General features: G+C 41.4%; 1 protein-coding gene across 2 annotated transcripts in view; it reads right to left on the reverse strand.

Moving 5' to 3' along the window:
- LOC115194043 (palmitoyltransferase akr1) overlaps window positions 1-17,863 on the reverse strand; it is a 28,959-nt gene extending 11,096 nt beyond the window's left edge. For both annotated transcript variants that reach the window (XM_029753342.1, XM_029753341.1), the window contains exons 1-4: window positions 17,513-17,863; window positions 11,717-11,852; window positions 11,173-11,283; window positions 1-110 (exon numbers count right to left, since the gene is read on the reverse strand). The exon at window positions 1-110 is cut by the window's left edge and continues 23 nt beyond it. In XM_029753342.1, the coding sequence (XP_029609202.1) occupies window positions 1-110; window positions 11,173-11,283; window positions 11,717-11,852; window positions 17,513-17,615 (460 nt within the window). In that variant the 5' untranslated portion in view covers window positions 17,616-17,863. The remainder of the gene's footprint in view (window positions 111-11,172; window positions 11,284-11,716; window positions 11,853-17,512) is intronic.
- Window positions 17,864-24,813: the final 6,950 nt, after the last annotated feature.

Below are 24,813 nucleotides of genomic sequence, written 5' to 3' on the forward strand. Positions count from 1 at the left end.
CCACCTCGGTGTTGCCAGCATCAGCAGCCAGGTGTAGAGGTGTGACATTGTACATGTCTCCATCACACCACCTGAACATTCCCGTCTCCCACAGGTACTGCATTGCAACACTGGGAGACACAACGCAGGGTAAGTGTGTGTTTGTGTGTATGCGTGTGTGTGTGCGCATGACATATGTCATGTCTTGACATCATATGTCACTGATGCACAACACACATTGTGGCAAGAAAAAGTATGTGAACCCTTTGAAATGACCTGTACTTCTGCATAAATTGGTCATAAAATTTGATCGGATCTTCATCTAAGGTCACAACAATAGACAAACACAGTCTGCTTAAACTAATAACTCAAACAATAATACATTTCATATCTTTATTGAACACACTGTGTAAACATTCACAGTGCAGAGTGGAAAAAGTATGTAAACCCTTGGACTTAACTGGTTGACCCTCCTTTGGCAGCAATAACCTCAACCAAACATTCTGTAGTTGCGGATCAGACCTGCACAATGGTCAGGAGGAATTTTGGACCATTCCTCTCTACAAAACTGTTTCAGTTCAGCAATATTCTTGGGATGTCTGGTGTGAACTGCTCTCGAGGTCATGCCACAGCATCTCAATCGGGTTGAGGTCAAGACTCTGACTGGGCCACTCCAGAAGGAGTATTTTCTTCTGTTGAAGCCATTCCGTTGTTGATTTACTTGTGTGTTTTGGGTCGTTGTCCTGTTGCATCACCCAACTTCTGTTGAGCTTCAATTGGTGGACTGATAGCCTTACATTCTCCTGCAAAATGTCTTGATAAACTTGGGAATTCATTTTTCCATCAACAATAGTAAGCTGTCCAGGCCCTGAGACAGCAAAGCAGCTCCAAACCATGATACTCCCTTCACCATACTTTACAGTTGGGATGAGGTTTTGTTGTTGGTGTGCTGGGCCTTTTTTTCCCCACCACACATAGGATTGTGTGTTCCTTCCAAACAACTCAACTTAAGTTCCATCTGTCCATATAATATTTTGCCTGTAGCACTGTGGAACATCCAGATGCTCTTTTGCTAACTTCAGATGTGCAGCAATGGATTTTTTTGGACAGCAGTGGCTTTTTCTGTGGTGTCCTCCCATGAACACCATTCTTGTTTAGTGTTTTACGTATCATATACTCGTAAACAGATGTTAGCATGTTCCAGAGATTTCTGTAAATCTTTAGCTGACACTCTAGGATTCTTAACCTCATTGAGCATTCTGTGCTGTGCTCTTGCAGTCATCTTTGCAGGACGGCCACTCCTAGGGAGAGTAGCAACAGTGCTGAACTTTCTCCATTTATAGACAATGTGTCTTACCGTGGACTGATGAACATCAAGGCTTTTAGAGATACTTTTGTAACCCTTTCCAGCTTTATGCAAGTCAACATTTCTTAACCTCGGGTCTTCTGAGATCTCTTTCATTCGAGGCATGGTTCACATCAGGCAAAGCTTCTTGTGAAGAGCAAACTCAAATTTTGTGAAGGGCAGGGCAGCTCTAACCAACATCTCCGATCTTGTCTCATTGATTGGACACATTAGCTGACTCCAATTAGGTTTTGGAGAAGTCATTAGCCTAGGGGTTCACATACTTCTTCCAACCTACACTGTGAATGTTTAAATTATGTATTCCAACATAGACAAGAAAAATACTATAATTTGTGTGTTATTAAGTTTACGATTAGTTTAAGCAGACTGTTTGTCTGTTGCGATTTAGATGAAGATCAGATCTAATTTTATGACCAATTTATGTAGAAATCCAGATAATTTCAAAGGGTTCACATACAGTTGAAGTCAGATGTTTACATACACTTAGGTTGGAGTTGTTAAAACTCGTTTTTTAACCACTCCACAAATGTCTGGTTAACAAACTATAGTTTCGGCAAGTCTGTTAGGACATCTACTGTGTGCATGACAAGTAATTTTTCAACAGTTGTTAACAGAAAGATTTTTTCACTTATAATTCACTGTATCACAATTCCAGTGGGTCAGAAGTTAATATACACTAAGTTGACTGTGCCTTTAAACAGCTTGGAAAATTCCAGAAAATTGTCATGGCTTTAGAAGCTTCTGATAGGCTAGTTGATATCATTTGAGTCAATTGGAGGTGTACCTGTGGATGTATTTCAAGGCCTACCTTCAAACTCAGTGCCTCTTTGCTTGACATCAAGTGAAAATCAAAAGAAAATCAGCCAAGACCTCAGAAAAAGAATTGTAAACCTCCACAAGTCTGGTTCATCCTTGGGAGCAATTTCCAAACACCTGAAGGTACCACATTCATCTGTACAAACAATAGTACGCAAGTATAAACACCATGGGACCACGCAGTTGTCATACTGCTCAGGAAGGAGACGTGATGAACATACATTTGCACTTTTCGCACCAAAGTATCCCAGAACAGCAGCAAAGGACCTTGTGAAGATGCTGGAGGAAACAGGTACAAAAGTATCTACAGTGGGGGAAAAAAGTATTTGATCCCCTGCAGATTTTGTATGTTTGCCCACTGACAAAGAAAGGATCAGTCTATAATTTTAATGGTAGGTTTATTTGAACAGTGAGAGACAGAATAACAACAAAAATATTCAGAAAAAGGCATGTCAAAAATGTTATAAATTGATTTGCATTTTAATGAGGGAAATAAGTATTTGACCCCCTCTCAATCAGAAAGATTTCTGGCTCCCAGGTGTCTTTTATACAGGTAACGAGCTGAGATTAGGAGCACACTCTTAAAGGGAGTGCTCCTAACCACAGTTTGTTACCTGTAAAAAAGACACCTGTCCACAGAAGCAATCAATCAGATTCCAAACTCTCCACCATGGCCAAGACCAAAGAGCTCTCCAAGGATCTCAGGGACAAGATTGTAGACCTACACAAGGCCGGAATGGGCTACAAGACCATCGCCAAGCAGCTTGGTGAGAAGGTGACAACATTTGGTGCGATTATTCGCAAATGGAAGAAACACAAAAGAACTGGCAATATCCCTCGGCCTGGGGCTCCATGCAAGATCTCACCTCGTGGAGTTGCAATGATCATGAGAACGGTGAAGAATCAGCCCAGAACTACACGGGAGGATCTTGTCAATGATCTCAAGGCAGCTGGGACCATAGTCACCAAGAAAACAATTGGTAACACACTACGCCGTGAAGGACTGAAATCCTGCAGCGCCCGCAAGGTCCCCCTGCTCAAGAATACATATACAGGCCCGTCTGAAGTCTGCCAATGAACATCTGAATGACTCAGAGGACAACTGGTGAAAGTGTTGTGGTCAGATGAGACCAAAATGGAGCTCTTTGACATCAACTCGCCGTGTTTGGAGGAAGAGGAATGCTTCCTATGACCCCAAGAACACCATCTCCACTGTCAAACATGGAGGTGGAAACATTATGCTTTGGGGGTGTTTTTCTGCTAAGGGGACAGGACAACTTCACCGCATCAAAGGGACGATGGACGGGGCCATGTACCGTCAAATCTTGGGTGAGAACCTCCTTCCCTCAGCCAGGGCATTGAAAATGGGTCGTGGATGGGTATTCCAGCATGACAATGACCCAAAACACACGGCCAAGGCAACAAAGGAGTGGTTCAAGAAGAAGCACATTAAGGTCCTGGAGTGGCCTAGCCAGTCTCCAGACCTTAATCCCATAGAAAATCTGTGGAGGGAGCTGAAGGTTCGAGTTTCCAAACATCAGCCTCGAAACCTAAATGACTTGGAGAAGATCTGCAAAGAGTGGGACAAAATCCCTCCTGAGATGTGTGCAAACCTGGTGGCCAACTATAAGAAATGTCTGACCTCTGTGATTGCCAACAAGGGTTTTGCCACGAAGCACTAAGTCATGTTTTGCAGAGGGGTCAAATACTTATTTCCCTCATTAAAATGCAAATCATTTTATAACATTTTTGACATGCGTTTTTCAGTATTTTTGTTGGTATTCTGTCTCTCACAGTTCAAATAAACCTACTATTAAAATTATAGACTGATCATTTCTTTGTAAGTGGGCAAACGTACAAAATCAGCAGGGGATCAAATACTTTTTTCCCCCACTGTATATCCACATAACATGAAAGGCCGCTCAGCAAGGAAGAAGCCACTGCTCCAAAGCCACCATAAAAAAAGCCAGACTACTGTTTGCAACTGCACATGGGGACAAAGATTGTACTTTTTGGAGAAATGTCCACTGGTCTGATGAAACAAAAATAGAACAATTTGGCCATAATGACCATCGTTATGTTTGGAGGAAAAAGGGGGAGGCTTGCAAGCCGAAGAACACCATCCCAACCGTGAAGCACGGGGGTGGCAGCATCATGTTGTGGGGGTGCTTTGCTGCAGGAAGGACTGGTGCACTTATGCCAAAATAGATGGCATCATGAGGGAGGAAAATTACGTGGATATATTGAAGCAACATCTCAAGACACCAGTCAGGAAGTTAAAGCTTGGTCGTAAATGGGTCTTCCAAATGGACAATGACCCCAAGCATTCTTCCAAAGTTGTGGCAAAATGGCTTAAGGACAACAAAGTCAAGGTATTGAGTGGCCATTACAAAGCCCCTCAATCCTATAGAAAATGTGTGGGCAGAACTGAAAAAGCGTGTGTGAGCAAGGAGGCCCACAAACCTGACTCAGTTACACAAGCTCTGTCAGGAGGAATGGGCCAAAATTCACCCAACTTATTGTGGGAAGCTTGTGGAAGGCTACCCGCAACGTTTTACCCAAGTTAAACAATTTAAAGTCAATGCTACCAAATACTAATTGAGTGTACGTAAACTTCTGACCCACTGGGAATGTGATCAAAGAAATAAAAGCTGAAATAAATCATTCTTTCAACTATTATTCTGACATTTCACATTCTTAAAATAAAGTGGTGATCCTAACTGACCTAAGACAGGGATTTTTTTTTAAAACTGAGTTAATGTATTTGGCTAAGGTGTATGTAAACATCCGACTTCAACTATGTGTGTGCGCGCGTGTGTGTGCGTACACATATATACAGTTGAAGTTGGAAGTTTACATTTGAAGGTAGGCCTTGAAATACATCCACATGTACACCTCCAATTGACCCAAATGATGTCAATAAGCCTATCAGAAGCTTCTAAAGCCATGACATAATTTTCTGGAATTTTCCAAGTTGTTTAAAGGCACAGTCAACTTACCGTAAATTCCGGACTATAAGCCACAACTTTTTTCCCACGCTTTGAACTTTGTGGCTTAAACAATGACGCAGCTAATATATGGATTTTTCCCGCTTTCAAATTTGTGGGTCCTGACAGCGTGGAGCATTGTCAAAAAATCCACTATAATCATCGGGTTTCGAAAGGCTGGACTGCTGCGTGTTGAAGAGGGCTCAGCAGGGGATTTGCCTCCGGATGAAAGTGACGAGAGCGACAATGAAAACGATCCAATATCGGATGAAGCAATTCTGAGGCTATTCAACTCCGACACCGAAGGAGATGGTTTCAGTGCACAGGAGGAGGAAGATAGTGACCAATGACTTTCTTGGTAGGCTACTGTTTACTGCTAATTTTGTATTTTTTGTTACAAGCCGTGTTTCGTTAAAGCCTATTTATTTTTGTTACAAGCTGTGTTTCGTTAAAGCCTGTGTAAATTTAATTTGTTTCAATGTACCGGTAGGCACCTGCGGCTTATAGACATGTGCGGCTTATTTATGTTCAAAATATATATATATATTTTTTTTTATTCAGTGGGTGCGGCTTATATTCAGGTGCGCTTAATAGTCCGGAAATTACGGTAGTGTATGTAAACTTCTGACCCACTGGAATTGTGATACAGTGAATTATAAGTGAAATAATCTGTCTGTAAACAATTATTGGAAAAATTACTTGTCATGCACACAGTAGATGTTGAAAAACGAGTTTTAATGACTCCAACCTAAGTGTATGTAAACTTCCGACTTCAACTGTACATACATACATACATACATACATTACATACATACTACCGTTCAAAAGTTTGGGTTATTGTAGCTGGAAACGGTAGATTTTTTTATGGAATACCTACATAGGCGTACAAAGTAGAGGTCGACCGATTTTATGATTTTTCAACGCTGATACCGATTTATCGGAGGACCAAAAAAAGCCTATACCGATTAAATCAGCCAATTTTATATATATTTTTAATAATGACAATTACAACAATACTGAATGAACAATAAACACTTATTTTGACTTAATATATTACATAAAATCTATTTAGTCTCAAATAATGAAACGTTCAATTTGGTTTAAATAATGCCAAAAACACAGTGTTGGAGAAGAAAGTAAAAGTGCAATATGTGCCATGTAAAAAAGCTAAAGAGTAAAGTTCCTTGCTCAGAACATATGAAAGTTGGTGGTTCCTTTTAACATTAGTCTTCAATATTCCCAGTTAAGAAGTTTTAGGTTGTAGTTATTATGACTCTCTCTCTCTCTCTCTCTCTCTCTCTCTCTCTCTATATACCATTTTTTATTTCATATAACTTCCACTATTGGATGTTCTTATAGGCACTTTAGTATTGCCAGCCTAATCTCGGGAGTTGATAGGTTTGAAGTCATTGCTAAGACCTGCTCGCAAACACAGTAAAGTGCTGTTTGAATGAATACTTACGAGCCTGCTGCTGCTTACCACCGCTCAGTCAGACTGCTCTAACAAATATCAAATCATAGAGTTAATTATAATAAACACACAGAAATACGAGCCTTTGGTCATTAATATGGTCAAGTCCGGAAACTATCATTTCGAAAACAAAACAGTGAAATACGGAACCATTCCATATTTTATCGAACGGGTGGAAACCCGAAGTCTAAATATTGCTGTTACATTGCACAACCTTCAATGTTATGTCATGTCATAATTATGTAAAATTCTTTAGGATGAAATGGTCTTCACACAGTTCGCAACGTGCCAGGCGGCCCAAACTGCCTCATATAGCCTGACTCTGCTTGCACTGAACGCAAGAGAAGTGACAATTTCCCTTGTTAGTATTGCCTGCTAACATGCATTTATTTTAACTAAATATGCAGGTTTAAAAAGATATACTTTATGTATTGATTTTAAGAAAGGCATTGATGTTCATGGTTAGGTACATTTGTGCAACAATTGTTCTTTTTTCGCAAATGCGAAATCATCACCTGTTTGGCGAAGTTGAAGTAGGCTGTGATTCGATGGTAAATTAGTTAACTAATCACTAGTTAACTTGTGATTGTGAAGATTGATTGTTTTTTATAAGATAAGTTTAATGCCAGCTAGCAACTTACCTTGGCTCCTTGCAGCCACAAGGTCCTTTTGATGCTGCACTCGCGTAACAGGTAGTCAGCCTGCCACGCAGTCTCCTCATGGATTGCAATGTAATCGCTGTCCAAAAAGGCTGATTACCGATTATGAAAACTTGAAAATTGGCCATGCCGATTAAATCGGTCAACCTCTAGTACAGAGGCCCATTATCAGCAACCATCACTCCTGTGTTCCAATGGCACATTGTGTTAGCTGATCCAAGTTATCATTTTAAAAGGCTAATTGATCATTAGAAAACCCTTTTGCAATCATGTTAGCACAGCTGAAAACTGTTGTACTGATTAAAGAAGGAATAAAACTGGCCTTCTTTAGACTAGTTGAGTATCTGGAGCATCAGCATTTGTGGGTTCGATTACAGGCGCAAAATGGCCAGAAACAAAGACCTTTCTTCTCAAATTCATCAGTCTATTCTTGTTCTGAGAAATAAAGGCTATTCCATGTGACAAATTTCCAAGAAACGGAAGATCTCATTCAACGCTGTGTACTACTCCCTTCACAGAACAGCGCAAACTGGCTCTAACCATAATAGAAAGAAGAGTGTGAGGCCCCGGTGCACAACTGAGCAAGAGGACAAGTACATTAGTGTCTAGTTTGAGAAACAGACGCCTCACAACTCCAACTGGCAGCTTCATTAAATAGTACACGCAAAACACCAGTCTCAGCGTCAACAGTGAAGAGGCGACTCCGGGATGCTAACCTTCTAGGGCAGAGTTGCAAAGAAAAAGCCATATCTCTGTCCAGTGTCTGTTCTTTTGCCCATCTTAATGGCTTTTTCTTTGCAACTCTGCCAAGAAAGCCAGCATCCCGGAGTCACCTCTTTACTGTTGACGTTGAGACTGGTGTTTTGCGGGTACTATTTAATGAAGTTGCCAGTTGAGGACTTGTGAGGTAGAGCCGGCTCGGAAATCATAAGAGCCAAATCTTAAGATATGATAAAATTAAGATATGAATAATCAAAAAGATTTAAATGAATAGAATTAACTAATTCAAAGAGCGAAAAAAGAAATAAAATAATATAGGCCTAAATGCTCAAGCGCACAAATTCGTTCTGAAAGATCTGCAGATCTTCTGAGCTGGTGGAAGAACAAGGCCTCTAGTAAGCCGTGGGTAGACAAAGTCATGACAGGGAGACTGCTTAGTGGCCACATCCGCATTAGCCCCTCAAGTGAAGTAGCTTGCATTTCTGAATGCAAATCTCTCATAAAAAGCAAATGGTCAGCATTGCTGTGTGCTGCTGGTTATAACATGGCAATAAAGAAGAGAGGGACCAGTTTAATGTTTTAAGTGAGATGCTGCAGTTTTGCACATTATTTATTTTTCTTTGATATGGTGCAATATTCTATTATGTTTTTCAGATTGTATTCATTTTGAATTGTTACATTTATATGCACTTTGTTTATATACATTCAAAAAGTTATACTTTAAATGCACATGTGTAATAGCATCCTTTTTTACATTTATTTCAATTTGTGGGATGCTGCAGTTTTGCAAATTGTTATTTATTTTTCTTTATGGTGCAATACTCTTATGCTGTTCAGATTGTATTCGTACTTTGTTTATATACATTAAAAAGTAATACTTTAAATGCAAACGTTTAATAGCATTCTTTATCATAACAAACCAATGCATTTTTAAATACATTGTGGTTAAGGTAGAGTATGATTTTCATTAAATAATTTCATTAGAATTGTTTTAACAATCATAGTCAAACTATCTCAAACTGTTTGACTTGAAAAAATACAAAACATATTTTTTTAGAGCCATTCTGGAGCCAAAAGAGCCGGCTCTTTTTGGTGAGCTGAGCCGAACGAGCCGGCCCATCACTATTGTGAGGCGTCTAGTGTCTAGTTTGAGAAACAATTTACTTGTCCTATTGCTCAGTTGTGCACAGGGGCCTCCCACTCCTCTTTCTATTTTGGTTAGGGCCAGTTTGTGCTCTTCTGTGAACGGAGTAGTACACTGCGTTGTACGAGATCTTCAGTTTCTTGGCAATTTCTCGCATGGAACAGCCTTTATTTCTCAGAACAAAAATAGACTGACAAGTTTCAGAAGAAAGGGCTATGTAGATATTCCATAAAAAATCTGCCGTTTCCAGCTACAATACATTTACAACATTAACAATGTCTACACTGTATTTCTGATCAATTTGATGTTATTTTAATGGACAAAAATGTGCTTTTCTTTAAAAAACAAGAACATTTCTCAGTGACCCCAAACTTTTTAACAGTAGTATGTACGTACATACATACATACATACATACATACATACATACATACATACATACATACATACATAGCAAAAAAGGAAATGTCCCTTTTTCAGGACCTTGTCTTTCAAAGATAATTCGGAAAAATCTAAATAACTTCACAGATCTAAAGGGTTTAAACACTGTTTCCCATGCTTGTTCAATGAACCATAAACAATTAATGAACATGCACCTGTGGAACGGTCGTTAAGACACTAACAGCTTACAGCTGGTAGGCAATTAAGGTCACAGTTATGAAAACTTAGGACACTAAAGAGGCCTTTCTACTGACTCTGAAAAACACCAAAAGAAAGATGGCCAGGGACCCTGCTCATCTGCGTGAACGTGCCTTAGGCATGCTGCAAGGAGGCATGAGGACTGCAGATGTGGCCAGGGCAATAAATTGCAATATCCGTACTGTGAGACGCCTAAGACAGCACTACAGGGAGGCAGGACGTACAGCTGATCGTCCTCGCAGTGGCAGACCACGTGTAACAACACCTGCACAGGATCGGTACATCCGAACATCACACCTGCGGGACAGGTACAGAATGGCAACAACATCTGCCGAGTTACACCAGGAACGCACAATCCCTCCATCAGCGCTCAGACTGTCCGCAATAGGCTGAGAGAGGCTGGACTGAGGGCTTATAGGCCTGTTTTAAGGCAGGTCCTCACCAGACATCACCGGCAACAACGTCGCCTATGGGCACAAACCCACTGTCGCTGGACCAGACAGGACTGGCAAAAGTGCTCTTCACTGACGAGTCGCGGTTTTGTCTCACCAGGGGTGATGGTCGGATTCGCGTTTATCGTCGGAGGAATGAGCGTTACACCGAGGCCTGTAATCTGAAGCGGGATTGATTTGGAAGTGGAGGGTCCATTATGGTCAGGGGTGGTGTGTCACAGCATCATCGGACTGAGCTTGTTGTCATTGCAGGCAATCTCAACGCTGTGCGTTACAAGGAAGACATCCTCCTCCCTCATGTGGTACTCTTCCTGCAGGCTCATCCTGACATGTCCCTCCAGCATGACAATGAGCCATACTGCTCGTTCTGTGCGTGATTTCCTGCAAGACAGGAATGTCAGTGTTCTGCCATGGCCAGCGAAGAGCCCGGATCTCAATCCCATTGAGCACGTCTGGGACCTGTTGGAGCGGAGAGTGAGGGCTAGGGTCATTACCCCCAGAATTGTCCGGGAACTTGCAGGTGCCTTGGTGGAAGAGTGGGGTAACATCTCACAGCAAGAACTGCCAAATCTGGTCCAGTCCATGAGGTGGAGATGCACTGCAGTACTTAATGCAGCTGGTGGCCACACCAGGTAGTGACTGTTACTTTTGATTTTGACCCCCCTTTGTTCAGGGACACATTATTCCATTTCTGTTAGTCACATGTCTATGGAACTTGTTCAGTTTATGTCTCAGTTGTTGAATCTTAACATGTGTGAATATTTGTATGAACATGATAAGTTTGCTGAAAATAAACACAGTTAACACAGTGAGAGGACGTTTCTTTTTTTTGCTGAGATAGATAGATAGATAGATATATATACACACACACACACGTGTGTGTGTGTGTGTAATATTATGTAGGTGTGTGTGTGTGTGTGTGTGTGTGTGTGTGTCCTTACATGTTGCCTCCAGACACTCCATGGTGTAGGGCGGTTTTTCCCTGATGGTCTACCATGCGTAGATCAGCTCCATGCTGCATAATCTGGTGCATCACATATACATTACCATGCCTGGAGAGACAGACATTACCGTCAATAATAATTACTAGCATTAATAGTACAATTAATTATTTACTAGTGCTAGGAACACAAGCTTTTCGCTACACCCGCTAAATATGTGTATGCGACCAATAAAATTTGATTTGCACTTGTTCACTCCCCCTCAAGGATTTCAAGGCATTGGACTGATGTAAGCACAGGCTGGAGGGAGGTTCCACCATATTTCTTCCACCAGTCCATTCCTTTTACATCCATGAGGGGGAGTGTACGAGTACACATTTCAAGGAGAAGAGGGAGAGACAGGGGCATTTCTAGATGCTCCAGGGGCCCAACACTCTTCCACTAGTCCCTTTCCATAGATCTAATATGACTGGATAGGGGGACCTATTCAATCCATTAAAATCTGCAGATACTGATGTGGTAGGAGACAGGTAGTGTTACCGACCTGCAGGCTAAATGGAAGGCCGTCATTCCTGCATCACAGGTCAGGTTGGGGTCAGCTCCATTGCTTAGCAACAGGTTAACTATCGAACGGTTACCTTGGAGGGCCGCAAAGTGGAGAGGGGTGAAACCACCCCAACCTACACACAGACGCAAATACAGACCGACACACAAAGATGATTAGGGTGCTATAACTATAAATGATCATTTATTTTATTACTTACAGACAGTCACTTCCAACCTAACCACCTAAAGAGCAGTAGGCCTACTATTGTCTCTATACCAGTCTTTTTATCTGCTGTGACTTCCTGCCATACTGTCACAGGAGTTGTCTGAAAGGATAGACTAACTACTCATCTCAGATCACTGATAAAACAGACAAGGTCCCTCAACATGACAAAATCCCAACAGGAGACATCAGCAGTCAGCTTTCAGCAGTCAGCTTTCAGCAGTCATCTAAGAACAGTGAGTGGTGATGCATTCTGGAACTGTGATGGAACGCTGGACCTTAAATTTTGTATGATTTTTAACTAGGCGGAATATGGAATAAGATGGTAAGATTGGTTATAACACATATCTCTCTCTCTCTCATATATATATATATCTGCTGCCTGTAACAAAGCAATTTGCTCATGCATGTTTGATGCTGCAAAGCGATAGCTGTGTGAAAAAGACTTCTGGAAAAGCTCTGACAACAATCATCTCAGTATGATCACCTCTGACATGCTTATTATTCAGCATTTACTTACAGAAGTTAAGAACATATTCCCTAGAATAACAGTATGATCATTTAGGCACACTACCCGGACGTGCCCTTAGAATAGGCTACCGTATGGTTAGCCCAAAGTCGGTTTCCTCCTCAACTCAAGAAGGCGGAAGAAAATGAAAAGAAATATGCATACTCTCTTTATGAAACACCATTTTCCACCACCATGCTAGAGTGGCTATTGCTAGTCCCGGATGTCGCGTACTGCGTTAATCCAAGTACCGCGTTAAGCCAATCAGATTGCAGCAGTCTGTATTTTCACCCCTGGCCTGATAGTTCGAAAATGAAAAACAGCCCAAGACCATTATTCCTCCTCCACCAAACTTTACAGTTGGCACTATGCATTGGGGCAGGTGGCGTTTTCCCGGTATCCATCAAACCCAGATTTGTCCGTCGGACTGCCAGATGCTGAAGCGTGATTCATCACTCAGAACGCGTTTCCACTGCTCCAGAGTCCAATGGCAGCGAGCTTTACGCCACTCCAGCCGACACTTGGCATTGTGCATGGTGATCTTAGGCTTGTCTGCGGCTGCTCGGCCATGAAAACCCATTTCATGAAGGTCCCGACAAACAGTTCTTGTGCTGACATTGCTTCTAGAGGCAGTTTGGAACTCGGTAGTGAGTGTTGCAACCGAGGACACATGCTTCAGCACTCTGCGCTTCCGTTCTGTGAGCTTGTGTGGCCTACTGAGCTTGTGTAGCGAATTGTGTGTGTTCCGACCGTGCAGTAATATCTAACAAGTAATCCAACAATTTCACAACAACTACCTTATATACACACACACACACACACACACACAAGTGTAAAGGAATTAATAAGAATATGTACATATAAATATGGATGAGCGATGGCCGTGCAGCATAGGCAAGATGCAGTAGATGGTATAGAGTACAGTATATAGATATGAGATGAGTAGTGCATGTATACATTATATAAAGTGGCATTGTTTAAAGTGACTAGTGATACATTTATTACATCCAATTTTTTATTATTAAAGTGGCTAGAGATTTGAGTCAGTATGTTGACAGCAGCCACTCAATGTTAGTGATGGCTGTTTAACAGTCGAATGGCCTTGAGATAGCTGTTTTTCAGTCTCTCGGTCCCAGCTTTGATGCACCTGTACTAACCTTGCCTTCTGGATGATAGCGGGGCGAACAGGCAGTGGCTCGGGTGGTTGTTGTCCTTAATGATCTTTTTGGCCTTCCTGTGACATCGGGTGATGTAGGTATCCTGGAGGGCAGGTAGTTTGCCCCCGGTGATGAGTTGTGCAGACCTCACTACCCTCTGGAGAGCCTTACGGTTGTGGGCAGTTTCTGTACCATGCGGCGATACAGCCCAACAGGATGCTCTCAGGATGCCAAATTCCTTCAGCCTCCTGAGGTTGAAGAGGCGCTATTGTGCCTTCTTCACCACACTGTCTGTGTGGGTGGACCATTTCAGTTTGTCCATGATGTGTACGCTGAGGAACTTATAACCTTCCACCTTCTCCACTACTGTCTCGTCGATGTGGATAGGCGGGTGCTCCCTCTGCTGTTTCCTGAAGTCCATGATCATCTCCTTTGTTTTGTTGACGTTGAGTGTGAGGTTATTTTCCTGACACTGGACTCCAAGGGCCCTCGCCTCCTCCCTGTAGGCCATCTCGTCGTTGTAGGTAATCAAGCCTACCACTGTAGTGTCGTCTGCAAACTTGATGATTGAGTTGGAGGCGTGCATGGCCACGCAGTCATGGGTGAACAGGGAGTACAGGAGAGGGCTGAGAACGCACCCTTGTGGGGCCCCAGTGTTGAAGATCAGCGGGGTGGAGATGTTGTTTCCTACCCTCACCACCTGGGGGCGGCCCGTCAAAGTCCAGGACCCAGTTGCACAGGGCGGGGTCGATACCCAAGGTCTTGACTGATTTATTTTGATTTTCTCATGATGTCAAGCAAAGAGGCACCGAGTTTGAACGTAGGCCTTGAAATACATCCACAGGTACACCTGCAATTGACTCAAATGATGTCAATTAGCCTATCAGAAGCTCTAAATCCATGACATAATTTTCAGGAATTTTCCAAGCTGTTTAAAGTCAACTTAGTGTATGTAAACATCTGACCCACTGGAATTGTGATACAATGAATTATAAGTGAAATAATCTGTCTGTAAACAATTGTTGGAAAAATTACTTGTGTCATGCACAAAGTAGATGTCCTAACCGACTTGCCAAAACTATAGTTTGTTAACAAGACATTTGGGGAGTGGTTGAAAAACGTATTTTAATGACTCCAACCTAAGTGTATGTAAACTTCTGACTTCAACTGTATAAACTCAGCAAAAAAAGAAACGTCCTCTCACTGTCAACTGCCTTCCCTGTAGCTCAGTTGGTAGAGCATGGTGTTTGCAACGCCAGGGTTGTGGGTTCAATTCCCACGGGGGGCCAGCACAGAAAAAAAAAATTATGAAATGTATGCATTCACTACTGTAAGTCGCTCTGGATAAGAGCGTCTGCTAAATGACTAAAATGTAAATGTAAAATGTTTATTTTCAGCAAACTTAACATGTGTAAGTATTTGTATGAACATAAGATTCAACAACTGAGACATAAACTGAACAAGTTCCACAGACATGTGACTAACAGAAATTGAATAATGTGTCCCTGAACAAAGGGGGGGGGGGTCAAAATCAAAAGTAACAGTCACTACCTGGTGTGGCCACCAGCTGCATTAAGTACTGCAGTGCATCTCCTCCTCATGGACTGCACCAGATTTATAACATTTTTGACATGCGTTTTTCTGGATTTTTGTTGTTGTTATTCTGTCTCTCACTGTTCAAATAAACCTACCATTAAAATTATAGACTGATCATTTCTTTGTCAGTGGGCAAATGTACAAAATCAGCAGGGGATTAAATACTTTTTCCCCCTCACTGTACAGTGCAGTTATCTTATTCTAACATTTACTGAAAAACAAAATCCTGATCAATCTACACACAATACCCCATAATGATAAAGTGAAAACAGGTTTAGAATTTTTTGCTAATTTATTAAAAATAAAAAACATACCATATTTAAATAAGTAGTCAGACCCTTTGCTATGAGACTCTAAATTGAGTTCAGATGCATCCTGTTTCCATTGATCATCCTTGAGTCCACCTGTGGTAAAAATTGATTGGACATGATTTGGAAAGGCACACACCTGTCTACATAAGGTCCCACAGTTGACAGTGCATGTCAGAGCAAAAACCAAGCCACGGGGTCGAAGGAATTGTCCCTAGAGTTCCGAGACAGGATTGTTTCGAGGCAAAGATCTGGGGATGGGTACCAAAACAGTTCTGCAGCTTTGAAGGTCCCCAAGAACACAGTGGCCTCCATCATTCTTAAATGGAAGAAGTTTGGAAACACCAAGACTCTTCATAGAGCTAGCCGCCTGGCCAAACTGAGCAATCGGGGGAGAAGGGCCTTGGTCAGGGAGGTGACCAAGAACCCTATGGTCACTCTGACAGAGCTCCAGAGTTCTTCTGTGGAGATGGGAGAACCTTCCAGAAGGACAACCATCTCTGCAGCACTTCACCAAATCAGGCCTGTATGGTAGAGTGGCAAAATGGAAGCCACTCCTCAGTAAAAGGCACATGACAGCCCGCTTGGAGTTTGCCCAAAGGCACCTAAAGGACTCAGACCATGAGAAACAAGATTCTCATCTGATGAAACCAAGATTGGCCTGAATACCAAGTGTCACGTCTGTAGGAAACCTGGAACCATCCCAATGGTGAAGCATGGTGGTGGCAACGTCTCTGGAGAGACCTCAAAATAGTTGTGCAGCAACACCACACATCCAACCTGACAGAGCTTGAGAGGATCTGCAGAGAAGAATGGGAGAAACTTCCCAAATACAAGTGTGCCAAGCTTGTAGCATCATACCCAAGAAGACTCAAGGCTGTAATCACTGCCAAAGGTGCTTCAAAGTACTGAGTAAAGAGTCCGAATACTTACGTAAATGTAATATTTCAGTTTAAGTGTTTTTATTTATTTTGCTAAAGTTTCTAAATGTTATTATGGGGTATAGTGTCGATTGATGAGGGGGAAAAAACTATTTAATAACAAAATGTAGAAAAAGTCAAGGGGTCTGAAAACTTTCCAAATACACTATATAGTCTAATGAGTGTGCATAGGGTCAGTACAAGAGTCAGTGCAGATAGTTTGGGTACCATTAATTGCCTATTTAGAAGCCTTCTTTTTTATATATATATATGTTTTTATTTAACCTTTAACTAGGCAAGTCAATTAAGAACAAATTCTTATTTACAATGAAGGGGATGGGGGCTGGGATTAAACATTTAAATGTAGGACAAAACACAGATCACGACAAATGACACCACAAATCGACGTAAAGGGAGACCTAAGACAACAGCACAGCATGGCTTGGGCGTAGAAGCTTGTTTCTCAGAGCTTGTTGATCCGAGAGCTGATGCTCCGATACCGTTTGCCAGACGGTACCAAAGTGAAAAGTCTATGGCTTGGGTGGCTGGAGTCTTTTACAATGTTTCGGACTTACTCTGTTTTAGTAGCAAAACGGTACTGTTTGGGCTAATGATTACACCCCAGGGTTGAAAAAAAAAACTGACCGCTGCAACCTGATTGAAAGAACAGTATGCGACATCCGGGACAAGCATTAGCCACTCTAGCATGGTGTTTCATAAATAAAGTATGCGTATTTTCCCTGTTTTTTTCTCGCCATTAAATCGAGTTAAAGAGGAAATCGACGCCTTTGCAGCCTGAATGGACAATGTTATGTACGAACCGGTCTACGGGGATACATATACTTTTATAGCCGTCTGTGCACGAAAAGGGTTGGGTTTGTTAAAATTGTCTCCGACGCGACAATATCTAGCTACCAGGCCTGTCCTGAGAACAGTCTTGGTTTCCACAAATGCTCTTCTGCAATATGGTAGGCTTTAGGATTTAAAAAAATCGAAAATAACATTCATTCCCCAAATGTGTGCACAAGAAATTGCTGGCTAATGCATACTACAAAAATGCATAGGCAGGCCTATAAACGTACCTTTCTCTTTGAGGATAGATCGATCATGTTGAATGAAATGTGCACACTGATCAATGTTCCCTCGTTGGATACAGTCAAAAATGTCCCCGTCGATCGGAAGCATAATGCGAATACTGTGACGCCTGACTATCACTCTGTCAATGTAAACAACATATCTTTACAGAGACGATACATTGTAACAACAATCATACGTTCATTTAGTAAAGACCCTTGTCTATCAAGGATTTTTATTTTTTTTGTCTTTAAACTGTCTGCAGTCACGCATGCTACGTTAGGTTAGACTGCAGTTGGCAGGACAGACCCCGCCTAGCGCATCTGATTAGATATAGACACACGTGACCCGGTTCTGAGTTTTCCTCATCACTTGTGTTCCTAGAATATTTTATTTTAAAAGCAACGACCATTAATGTTAATTTGAGAGACTCTGATGTTGTTTTATTTTGATCCAAATGATATGGACCCTGATTTAACTTTCATTGTTTATTTGTTTATCTTTCATGGAAGATTATTTATTCATAAAATGAAGTGGGCAGAGAACAAACCCCTCTTCACATTATTTAAGATAGAATTTAAATATTATTTTGAAATGATCGGTAAATGTAAAAACAAAAAAGCAATACGCACCATAAAAGTATTTAACAAATTGAAAATTAATCTTGATAGGAACACAAGTTAAAAATATATATATATATTATGAATACAACAAATACAAAAAACAGTACATAAACCTAACAGTAGTTGTGCAGCAACTACTGTTAGGTTTATGTACTGTTTTTTGTATTTGTTGTATTCATAATATATATATATATATATTTAACTTGTGTTCCTAGAAATAAAACCATGCAGTGCTGGCTGCAACCTGGTCGCAGAGCATTTAGTATTATTCTGTATGTGAACCCGAGACTCTCCATCTAGTATGATATGTTACGTTTCGTATGGTATTAATTTGTGGATGTCCATCATCTATTACTTACTATGTTATGAATTACAATTTGTATGATATGTTATGAATTTGCTAAAGCTACAAATGTTACAATTTTGCTAAACATATGACATTTTACTAATTCCAGTTTGTTGTGGCTAACGTTAGCTAGGTGTCTAGATGGCTTACGCTGACGTTGGCTAGCTGGCTAACATTAACTAGGCTAGGTGTTAGGATTAAGGGTTAAGGTTAGGGGAAGGGTTAGCTAAAAGGGAAAAGGTTAGGGGAAGGGTTAGCTAACATGCTATGTAGTTGTAAAGTAGTTGAAAAGTTGCTAATTAGCTAAATGCTGAAGTTGTCCATGAGATTCGAATATGCAACCTTTGATTGCTAGACGTAACCTTCTGTCATATTTAACCATATCAATCATAACATATCAATCATACAATTTTTACAGTCCCGGATTTACTTTTACTGTTACGTCTAGTCTATGAGACCAGGCTGCGTATATGGATTTGTTGATTTATATCAGAGAAACTGAAAATCTCAACAATAAATCTCTTCCATTGAAAGACGTATTTAAAATGAATGTTGCTGGCTGTGGCTGCTAAGGTTGCCTGTCGGATAAGTGCCTATGTTTAGCCAACACTATGTTTAGCTAACTTTACAAAGTTTCTACCGTAGCTCGCAAAGTAAACATTATCAGCCAACAGTACATTGGCAAATGCGCCCTTTGCTGCTTGACAGGCAGAGCCCACAAAGTATGGGAAATTAACCTAAACCATTCATACTTGTCAGGTATAGTTCACTTTTATTTTATATCCCTCAAATATCAAATTAATGGAGGCCAATATTGAGAAATATCGTGAGGCTACCCTCACAAAATTTTCCATAAGCACAAAAAGCTTTTTTCTCTGAAATGTTTACATCCCTGTTAGTGCGCAATTTATCCTTTGTCAGGATAATCCATCCACCTGACAGGTGTGGCATATCAAGAAGCTTATTAAACAGCATGATCATTGCACAGATGCACCTTGTGCCGGGAACAATAAAAGGCTACTCTAAAATGTGCAGTTTTGTCACACAACACAATGCAACAGATGTCTGAAGTTTTGAGGGAGCATGCAATTGACATGTTGACTGCAGGAATGCCCACCAGAGCTGTTGCCAGAGATTTTATGTTCATTTCTCTACCATAAGCCGCCTTCAACGTCGTTTTAGAGAATTTGCCAGTACGTCCAACCGGCCTCACAGCCCTTTGTGTGGAAAAACTCATTCTGATTGTCTGAGCCTGGCTCCCAAGGGGGTGGCGTATGCCCTCCCAAGCCCACCCATGGCTGTGCCCCAGCCCATTCATATGAAATCTAAAGATTAGGGCCTAATTAATATATTTAAATTTACTGATTTCTTCATATGCACTGTAACTCAGCAAAATCTTTGCAATTGTTTCATGTTGTGTTTATATTTTTGTTCAGTATGGTTGTCAATTGTTTTAGCGTGTTTTAGCGGAGCTGGGGGTCTACTTGCCCCTAGGTTCAAAACCAGTTGAACATTCCAACCCATATGGACAATGCTTTAGAGCTGCCTAAAAAAGAACACAAGAATTGGGTTTCATTGAAATGATAAACTCTGAAGAAATACAGTATGTTGGTAATGTTTAATAATAACCACTTGTTGAATTTACTGTTAAAAAAGTCAGTGGCTAAAAGTAGGGGATGTGAAATACATAGTTCATGGGAATTTCACTGGACAGTTTGAACGAAAGATAGAATGTATAGGCCTAAGGCCTATTATTTTATGATAGTCCAGGGTTGTAATTCTCATCAGTACCTGCTGCTCATTTGTAGTTTACACACCACAAGATGGTGCTATCTACAAGGACTAGTGGCAGGCTTCTCACACAGCACTACTACAGTGAGAGCCATGTACTTCTTCACCCATTGAAAAAACTACAGCATTACACAAAGTGATTGCCTTTGATGTACAGTTATTTATGATCTATTTTATAGTCCCTAGAGTGTATATTAAGTGAGAATAAACTATCAGTACTATAAAGTAATGATTAATATGGACATATTTCCATACCTTGCGGTGTATAGGGAAGTGCAATATCACAGAAAATATTGTTGTTGATGTTTGGCAACACTTTTTCCCTGCTATTATCATCATCAAGATTACTAACATGACAGGCCTATAACAAGCCAAACAGGTCTCAATGTAGAGTGTAGGACCAGAAGGAAAAAGGAACAGCAGGAGGCTCCCACGGGATGAAGGAGGAAGATGGTGGAAACTAATGGTGGGTTGGGTGAAGACGAGAGTACAGAGAGTGAGAGAGAGAGGGCTACAGTTGTGAAAAATAAAGGAACAAAATAAGTTAAGTTGTGATGTAAACTAACAAATCCCTAGATTCGTTTATAGTCGGAGTGAGGGTTTTGAATCAATGTTGCCTGGAGGATTCGTTCGAAGTCACGAGGAGTATCATGGAAGTGTTGGGTAAGGTGACGTCGGTGAGAGTAACAAGACCTGTTCTTACTCAGATGTTTTGTGTGTTCCGCGGAACAGAAGAAGTGTGTTTTTGTGACGTGGGGCCCAGGTACAGAGAATGGACCAGACGAGGAATCAGTGGTTCAGGATAAACATAAATACTTTACTGAAAATAAGGTAAAAGAAGGATCACAGTAATACTGAAAAACCAACAAGGACTCGAAAACCTACTCCGGTGACAAACACACAGAGCAACCAAAATCACGCTTCTGCAAACATGGACAGAAAACACAGCTCTTTTAAAAGGGATAATGAATGATAAGCAACACCTGAGTAACAAAGAAAGTCTCTAGGGCTGTCTCTGCCACCCTCTGGTGCCTGGAAGAACCATGACAGCTTTTTGCCCCAAAAAGATTTTTGAATGGAATGTTTTGTGTATGGATTTCCAAAGCAGGGCGCCTGTCAAGGGGGTTATTTATGGGGTTGCGCAGGAATTATATCTGGACATCAGATACAATATGCCACATCCACCTTATCAAGATACATTTTTTTCCATAAGAGATAAAACAATGCTCTATAAACAACCTGGTTACAATACATTTGCATGGTGAACATTGCATTTCAATAACACATTTACATTTCCTCAATCAGCCTCTGAGGTGCCTTTAATTCTCTACCTGACTGTCCTGTTTCAACAGGCTGCCCTGGTGTTGTCTGACACAGGAGTGTCTGGGCTGGACATTGTCTGACTTGTAATTTCACTCTCTTGCCTGTCTGTTTGCTCACACTCAGGTACATGTACTGTAGCAAGTGTCTCCTATTTCTCCTGTGTGTAACTCCCTTTTCTCTCTGTTTGTTAAGAATGGCCTTGTCATCCTTTTCTGTTTCTAGTAGTACTGGCAACCTAGTATTGAGTTTCCTGTTGAACAACAGCTCTCTAGGAGAGTAGCCCGGTAGATTAACAAAGCTAGATATGGATCAGTCTTTGAGTCAAGAGCTTTCTTAAGCAGTAGTTTCACTATTCTGACATCTTTCTCGACTAATCCATTAGACTATGAGTACAGTAGGTTCGATCTGACATACTTGAACCCCTACAGTTTAGCAAAATCACTGAAAGCCGAGCAGCTGAACTGTGTAGCGTTGTCCGTACGGACTACCCCTGCGACCCCATGTCCGAGCAAAGAATGACAATGTGAGTTATCACCTGACTAGCAGTAGTGTCCTTCAGTAAGGGTAGGCAACAACACATTTGCCACACTCATCCTCCACACGGGGGCCCCTCAGTGGTGCATGCTTAGTGCCCTCCTGTACTCCCTGTTCACCCATGACCGCGTGGCCAAGCACAACTCCAACACCATCATTAAATTTGCCGACGACACAACGGTGGTAGGCTTGATCACCGACAACGAAGAGACAGCCTATAGGGAGGAGGTCTGAGACCTGGTAGTGTGGTGCCAGGATAACAACCTCTCCCTCAACGTGATCAAGACAAAAGAGATGATCGTGGACTACAGGAAAAGGAGGGCCGAGCATTCCCCCATTCTGATCGATGGGGCTGTAGTGGAGCAAGTTGAGAGCTTTAAGTTCCTTGGTGTTCACATCACCAACGAACTATCATGGTCCAAACACACCAAGACAGTCCTGAAGAGGGCATGACAACACCTTTTCCCCCTCAGGAAACTGAAAAGATTTGGCATGGGTCCTCAGATCCTCAAAAAGTTATACAGCTGCACCATCAAGAGCATCCTGACTGGTTGCATCACCACTTGGTATTGCAACTGTTTGGCCTCCGACGCAAGGCGCTACAGAGGGTAGTGCATATGGCCCGGTACATCACTGGGGCCAAGCTTCCTGCCATCCAGGACTTCTATATCAGGCGGTGTCAGAAGAAGGCCCAGAAAATTATCAAAGACCCAGCCACCCTTGTCATAGACTGTTCTCTCTGCTACCGCATGGCAAGCGGTACCGGAGCGCCAAGTCTTGGTCCAAAAGACTTCTTAACAGCTTCTACCCCCAAGCCATAAGACTGCTTAACAGCTAATCAAATGGCTACCTGGACTATTTGCATTGACCCCCACACCCCTTTTTTTACACGGCTGCTACTCGCTGTTTATTATCTATGCATAGTCACTTTAACCCTACCTACATGTGCATATTACCTCAATTACCTCGGCTGACCTGTACCCCCACACATTGACTCTGTACCAGGACCCCCTGTATATAGCCTTGTTATTGTTATTTTATTGTTGCTCTTTTATTTTTTTACTTTAGTGTATTTAGTAAATATTTTCTTAACTCTTATTTTTCTTAAAACTACAATGTTGGTTAAGGGCTTGTAAGTAAGCATTTCACGATAAGGTCTACACCTGTTGTATTTGGCGCATGTGAGAAATAAAACTTGTCTTGTACTCACCTTGTCTAGACTGATCTGCCAAAACCCTGAAAAGGTGTCTAGCTTTAAGAAGTATTTAGCCCATGCTATGTCCCCAAATATCACCCCCCTGGTAGGCAGCTGAAAGTGTTCTCTTTTAATTTTAACATACTTGTTCTCTTTTGGATCCATACACAGTCTGAGAGAGCCGCCTTTCTTCTCAACTATTACTAGTGAGTGGACCCATTCAGGGTATCTAAGGACTCTAGCTTCAGTAGCTCTGCTTTTAGCTTGTCTCTTAGGGATAATGGTACCTTTCTAGGTGCATGGATCACTGGTCTATTTGGCTGCTGTAACTTGATTTCGTGCTGCACCTTGAGTTTTCCTATTCCCTCAAACCTCAGCATATGCATTCTCAAAATTTGTAATTTGACAATTCACTGTAAGTACTCGATTCACTAGATCCAGTGAGTTACATGACTTTAACCCAATGATGAGTGGTTTGTCACTCTTTAATATGGCAAAATAAACCTTTTGATGTTTACCATCTACCTCCAGCACCAATTGAAGTTGCAATCACTTCACCACTGTAAGATTGAAGTCTCTAGACTTTTTTGTGTGTGGGGGGGGGGGGGGGGGGCAAAACATTTTAGTGGCTCCCCTCTTGACGGTGAAGAGAAAAATGCAATTCTCCACATTCTGCCATGGGGCGGTGAGAACTTTGCAATTTTATAACAAATTTCCTGCAATTCTACACATTTTGTCCTGATGGGTTCCCCAACTAGTTTTCAGAGCAATTTTTTTACGATTTTTTATTGTTAGACATAAAAGATTGTAAAAACACTAGCAAAAAGTGATTTTAAATTTCGAAATCGTTTCAAAAGTTTTCCTACACATTATAGAAATCTCTATGCGATCATACACAAATGTATGCATGGTTTGAAATGATTATGTTTTAGTCAAATTGCAGTCTACAAATTACACTGTCTTTGTCCCATGTTTTACGAGCTGAAATAAAAGATCCCCGAAATTTTCCATATGCAAAAAAGCTTATTTCTCTCATATTTTGGGCACAAATTTGTTATGTCAAGATATTCCATCCACTTGACAGGCGTGGCATATCAAGAAGCTGATTAAACAGCATGATCATTACACAGGTACACCTTGTGCCGGGGACAATAAAACACCACTCTAAAACGTGCAGTTTTGTCACACAAAACAATGCCACAGATGTCTCAAGTAAAAACAGGTGGCACCTAGTTTTTACAGAGCGTGCAATTGGCATGCTGACTGCAGGAAGATCAACCAGAATTGTTGCCAAAGGTACATGTTCATTTCTCTACCAATGTCATTTTAGAGAATTTGGCAGTATGTCCAACCTGCCTCACAACCGCAGATCATGTGTAACCACGCCAGCCCAGGGCCTCCACATCCGGCTTCTTCACCTCTGGGATCATTTGAGTCCAGCCACCAGGACAGGGTTTGCACAACCAAAGAATTTCCACACAAACTGTCAGAAACCGT

This window comes from Salmo trutta, chromosome 5 (genome assembly GCF_901001165.1).
Source record: "Salmo trutta chromosome 5, fSalTru1.1, whole genome shotgun sequence".
Taxonomy (NCBI): Eukaryota; Metazoa; Chordata; class Actinopteri; order Salmoniformes; family Salmonidae; genus Salmo; species Salmo trutta.